The sequence below is a fragment of the Myxine glutinosa genome, chromosome 3 (genome assembly GCF_964187855.1).
Source record: "Myxine glutinosa chromosome 3, kmMyxGlut1.1, whole genome shotgun sequence".
In the NCBI taxonomy this organism is placed as follows: domain Eukaryota; kingdom Metazoa; phylum Chordata; class Myxini; order Myxiniformes; family Myxinidae; genus Myxine; species Myxine glutinosa.
This window is the reverse complement of record NC_136263.1, coordinates 86480561-86486560: the sequence shown is the minus strand read 5'-3', so window position 1 is coordinate 86486560 and position 6000 is coordinate 86480561. Positions and strand designations below refer to the sequence as shown.

Below are 6000 nucleotides of genomic sequence, written 5' to 3'. Positions count from 1 at the left end.
GACACAAACCAACATATAAAACACAAAATATGGGGAGCGGTAGACAGGATGGGGAGAGAGGGCGAAGGACACAAACACAACATTTGAGAGCAGGGACATCGAGGGAACTGTGGGAGGGATGTGCATAAAGATCAAGGCTTAGGGGCAGGTGGGAGAGGTATAAAACATGCGGACACTGCAAGGACTTCCACGAGAGAAGTTCGAATTTCAAAAAAGTGTATCTGGGGTGAATTAGGAGGGGGTAGAAAAGATCAAGGTTTTGGATGGGGGAAGATAAGAGATGGTGGTGAACAGCTGTTTTAAAGACCTGGAGGGTGGAATGGGATTGCAGAGAGTGAGGGAGGGGATGGAGGGGGAGCAAACACGAGAAACGGATTTGACCAGACGCCACCAGGATTTGGAGGAAGCAGACAGGTTTGAGAGTTCATTCTTGAGTGTGGAGAGATTGTGCTTCCTGGCACTCCTGAGGGCAGACACACACTTGTTCCGAGCTTGGTGGAAGGAACTGAGATTGCCTTCAGTTGGATTTGCCTTCCAAGATGCAAAGGCAAGTTGTTTCAGGGCAACTGCCTCACCACAACATTCAGTGTACTATGGACGGGAGGAAGGGTAAGACAACTGAAGACGAGATGGGATAAATCTGTGCATGAGAGAGAGCAGTTTGCTTTGGAAGAATTCCCAGGAAGAATTGATGTCAGAGGCAGTAGAGATGGGAGACCAGTCCAGATGATTGATGGCTGCTTGCAGACCGTGCCAGTCAGCCTGAATGAAATGCCAGACTCTTCGGCGCTGAGGAGGCTCTCCGAGAATGGCCAGAGAGATGTCCACTTTAACAAGCACATGATCAGAAGAACCGATTGGAGCAGAAGAAGAGCAGCAGACATTTGCAGGGAAGTTTGTCATAACCAAGTCTGGAAGAGAAGATACTCCATTGACTGAGATCCGGGTCGGGAAATTTACAGATTGTGTCAGTCCCAATGAGTCACAGAAGTCCTTTGCTGAGGTGCCATGGCCGGTGAGAGAGGAACCCACACCCAGCCAGCTGGCATGATGACAGTTGAATTCGCCACATATGAGGAAGAGAGAGTTGGGATGAGTTGACAGAAGTTGGTCCATGTTGTCAGACAGTGACATGTAAATGGAGTCATCACTGTTTGGAGGACGGTACAGAACACATATGATCAAAGGGTGGGAGCAGAGAGGAAGCCGTAGCCAGAGGTACTCCTGGGGGTGGGGTGGAGAGAGGACATTGTAAGGAGAGTGAGGAAGTGAGTTTTTGATAAAGATAGCAAACCAACCACCAGGACGAGGCTCAGGTCTATCATGCCGGAAGAGGGAGTAACCAGGAAGAGATATTAAGGAATCAGAGACATCTTGAAGGAGGAAAGTTTCTGTTAAGCAGATGAAGTCTGGATTGTCCGAAGCAACCTGAATGGAGAGATCAATCAGGTTTGAGCGAAGGCCCTGGATGCTTGAGGTCCATATTGTTAATGAGGCGAGAGGGGGAGCTTCGGGTGCAGGAGAGGGGAGGGGAGGGATTGGGGCAGATGAAGGATGAGAGGGGGAGGTTGGAAGAGCAGTTGATAGTGTGTCAGAGAATACAGAAGAGTTACAGGAAAGGGAAGGATAAGGAGGACGAAGGGTTTGATGGTGATGGGATGAGGCACAGTGAGGGGTTCTTTGAGGGGGAGCAGAGGAAAGTAGAAGGTTGGGGGAGGTGGAGGTATGAGATAGAAGGGAGATGAAGTGGGGAGGAGGCGGCTTTGAGAAGGAGGTGGGAGGGGGGAGAACTGGAGAGGGATGGTAGGGGGGGGGAGATTTGAAGGGGAGGGGTAGGGGGGAGTTTTAAAGGGGAGGAGTTAGGGGGGAGTTTTGGAGGGGAGGGGCAAGGGGGGAGTTTTGGAGGGGAGGGGCAAGGGGGGAGTTTAGGAGTGGAGGGGCAAAGGGGGAGTTTAGGAGGGGAGGGGCAAGGGTGGAGTTTTGGAGGGGAGGGGCAAGAGGGAAGATTTGGAGTGGAGGGGCAAGGGGGAAGATTTGGAGTGGAGGGGCCAGGCGGGAGTTAAGAAAGTGGCTGATTAATGAAAGACGAACATTGATAACAAATTGGGTTTATTGTGATTTTCAAGTTAGCGATCCGTTTGAGAACGATAGAGGAAGGGTGGAATGAATTTGAATTTAGAGCATGAAGTGATTTCGAATTAAAAGAGATTGAATATTTTTTTGAAATGGAATGAGTTGGAGAGGAAATGGAAAAAAGCCTTTTAAATTTGAAGAAAAACCGTGTTGTAATATACCACTGAATAAAACACTGCAGGGGAAAGTTTAAACATATTTAAACAGAACCGTGAAGAACAATCTAATATTCACAAAAATACCAACGGGGAGAGGGCCTGGAGGGACAACCACGAGTCACGTGAACAGGGCAAAAGGTGTCAGCATAAGGAACAGGGCAAAACAGATCTGGGGAATGGCGTGAAAATGAGGGTGAAATGGGGGTGAAACACATGGTCACAGAACGAACGAAGGAAAAGAAGGGTTTTTTTAATTTTTATTTTAGTTAGGAATTTAAACAAGGAAGTATGGGGTGAAAAGACTGGGAAAAGACTGAGAGAACGAGAGTAGAAGGACCACAATCGACCACTGGGAGAAAACAAGCCTCAAGGTAGGAATCTTAAAGAACTATTCCGCAAAATAACGCGGCACAAAATACTCGACTATTACATACAGGTATGAAAGATTAACACCGATAAATCTTCCAAGGGACGCACTTTAGGTACACACACGTAAGATAAATACAGTTTCGACAAAAATACAATTGTGAACAATTACTTAACTTCGATCGTGCGTGCAGATCGGGACAGCTTCGAAAAATCGTGACCTCCCCCGCAAGATCTCGCGAGATCTTGAGGAACAAGACTTGCATGCACATTTGATTAGAACAAGACTTGCATGTACATTTGATTAGAACAAGACTTGCATGTACATTTGATTAAAACAATACTTGCATGTACATATGATGAGATCAAGACATGCACGTAGATTTGCTCAGAACAAGACTTGCATGTACATATGATGAGAACAAGACTTGCATGTACGTATAAAGAGAACAAGACTTGCATGTACATATGATGAGATCAAGACATGCACGTAGATTTGCTCAGAACAAGACATGCACGCAGATATGATGAGAGCAAGTCTTGCATGTAGATTTTCTGTGCTGATTACTTGAGGACTTTAATAACAGCAAAAAATATCGATTAAGGGCAAAAAGTCATCAATGGGTAACGACGGAACAGGGCAACGAGGTACAGGGTGGAAGCAATAAGCGGGATTTGTGAGAGCAAAAATATTTATGCTCGGCCATTATTTGCCCGTCAGAAAAATCACTATTAGCAGCAGAGCAGAAGCAAGCGTGATTGAGTACAAATAGGCATGGGTGTCGCGTGGACTGTGACATATGGAAAGGGAATAAGGCTGCCCACCGAGGCTGATGGGAGCCTGCGGCTGACGATGCTCACGGTGGGATGAATGATGACGAGCCGGAAAGACGAAAGAGGCAGCTTGTCATGTCGGGACAGGCGAGATATACAGGGAGATTGGACGAGGGACCTCGTGCGTCTCCTTTTTTTCGATGCAAAAGCTTTTCACTCGGACTCCCAGAGCAAGGGATCAAAGCATGGAGCGAGTCCGGGAGCGAGCTCTTTAGACCTCAAATGATTCTGGCAGGAACGTTCAAGGAAGCAGGGTGGGAGAGATGGAGGAGGAGAAGGCAATGTCTGTGCAAATGATTTGGAGATATTCAGAATGCAAAACACGCTCCTGTCTTCGCGGCAGGGTGACTGCTGATTGAATGTGACCCCCCTTATGCGTTTGGACGGAGCACGCACATCTTCCATACTCATCTGGGAAACTTTTAGGAAGAAAAAGTTTCAGTCGTATATCTAGAGTCAAGAAAAATAAATGCAACTTCATGCAATACAAAACAAACCATCACAAGCACAACTTATCCCTCCAAAGTTCCCTCTATTCTGTCGCTCAATTTGTCCAGACCTCTTTTTCGGCTTTTCTTTTCGTTCTGTTACGACCTGGTCCATTCTGTGTTCTTGCTCCTCCACGAGCCTCGACTCTGTATACAAAAAAGACCTTTCATATGGGGGGCAGATTCGCACATCGAGTCTCGAAACGTCTCTCTCCATCTGCAGTCGCGTTGTTTCTGTAGCCTATCGAACTCGCTCTGTTGTGAGTCGAGAGAGGAGGCAAGGGGGAGTGCGGCTGGGTTGGAGGGAAGAGGGGGATGCCAGTGTGAAATGAAAGGGGACTTTCATTGGCGACACCGCAGGGGATAAGAACGAGGAGGGAGAAATAAGACAGCGAACAGCGCGCAGGGCAACACGGGGTTCGTGGACGGAGAGTGAGTGGTGGAATGGACGGGAGGGTGGTGGAAATGGAGGGAAGGACCAGATTAGGCAAGTGGGGGCTCGAGGAGGAGGAATGACGGCCGAGCGACGCCCCCTCTGGGCGGAGTGCGCGGGTCCAATCGTTTCGCCGGCTAACGGGCCCGGCCAACGGGACGAAGCGCGACCCGCATATCCGAGGCATCGTTGTTCGGCGAGGACGCCGATCTTCCGGAGCCCCTTCGGACACCTACCTTGGCCTCTTCCTGCGATGCTTCGCCGTCTAGCATGGGCATTCCTTGCGTGTTGGAGTTTCGCCGAAGGTAAGACCGGAAAGCAGAGACCCCTTCACTGGGTCGAACCCAACTTTAATATGCGTATTTAACGCGTGTAGCGCATCGCGATGGCGCACACCACTAAATGCGCCTTTCCGTGACGTTTCGCTACCGTTAGGAATCCGACGGCCCGGCAAAGACAGACCGAGAATGAAAAGTTCGAGGAGATCGTTTCACCAAACGGGGACTTCAGGAGTCTCGCACAAAACGGTGCAGGAGAGTGTGCGCAACACGGCCTCGCACACCCTCTTCGAGCTTCCACATCATTTTTTGCGCTTTCTCTTTAGTAATTTGACCAACAGCAGTGAAATATTTCATCCGTCGTCAGGAGGCAGCTCAAAAACAAAGAAACTCTCGCGAATTGGTTTGTTGTGAGCCCAGATAGATGGTGGTGGAGATCGGACGGGGCTCAGGGAGTGTGCAGTGCTGAGTCGGGTGGAATGAGTGCACACGTAAGGGGTCCGAGTGCGCCAAAGTAATCGCGTCGTGGCTCTGATCTCGGCTCCCGGCGCTTTGGCTGGACGTGCCTTGCAGAGATGGCAACATGATGGGTCAAAGAAGCGAGGGAGTCAAGGAACGAGGACACGGATCATCGAACCTTGGAGTGCAATTACTCCTTGTGTGTAGGCCATTGTGATTCAGTGCAGCCTTCTCTTCTGGGTTCGATTCCCGACCCGAATATAAGACATTATGGGGTTGGTGCTTCTCACGCTGGGCGTTGTGTGAATCATACGGTCGACAACTCTGCTGGCATTAGCTTGTGGACCTTACGTAGTCCACGGTGTCTTTCACGAAGAGTAGGTGAGTTATCGCTGGCACCCTGAACAAAATACAAATGCCTGCCACCATCAGTCGAACATCAGTCATGATATAGCCAGTTTATGAAAAACTTTACTTGACCACCCCGACAAAAGAAAATAGTTGGGGACTTTAAGTAGTAGTAGTAGTAGTATTACTAGTGGTAGTATTAGTAGTAGTAGTAGTAGTAGTAGTAGTAGTAGTAGTAGTAGTACTAGTAGTACAAGTAGTATGGAATAAATCGTGAGTGTACACCAAAAGAAGATGGATATAAAGTAATTTGTATTGTGTACTAGTTCTATATGCAGTCTGTTGCCTATGAGGGATGGCGTGTGGGGAGATGGGGTGGCGGGGATTGGGGGGCTCGAGGAGGAGGGGGATTGGGGGGCTCGAGGAGGAGGAGAGGAGGGGGTTGGCGGACACTTCACACACTTTATCCATTTTGCGCAAAAGTTCAGAACAAATCACCTGTT

General features: G+C 48.8%; 1 protein-coding gene across 2 annotated transcripts in view; it reads left to right on the top strand.

The window, feature by feature from the left end:
* Window positions 1–4484: 4484 nt before the first annotated feature.
* LOC137423406 (kin of IRRE-like protein 1) overlaps window positions 4485–6000 on the top strand; it is a 446337-nt gene continuing 444821 nt past the window's right edge. The window contains exon 1 of one of the 2 annotated variants that reach the window (XM_068110539.2): window positions 4485–4717. In XM_068110539.2, coding sequence (XP_067966640.1) covers window positions 4492–4717 — 226 coding nt within the window. In that variant the 5' untranslated portion in view covers window positions 4485–4491. The remainder of the gene's footprint in view (window positions 4718–6000) is intronic. The other variant, XM_068110538.2, reaches the window with a different exon arrangement.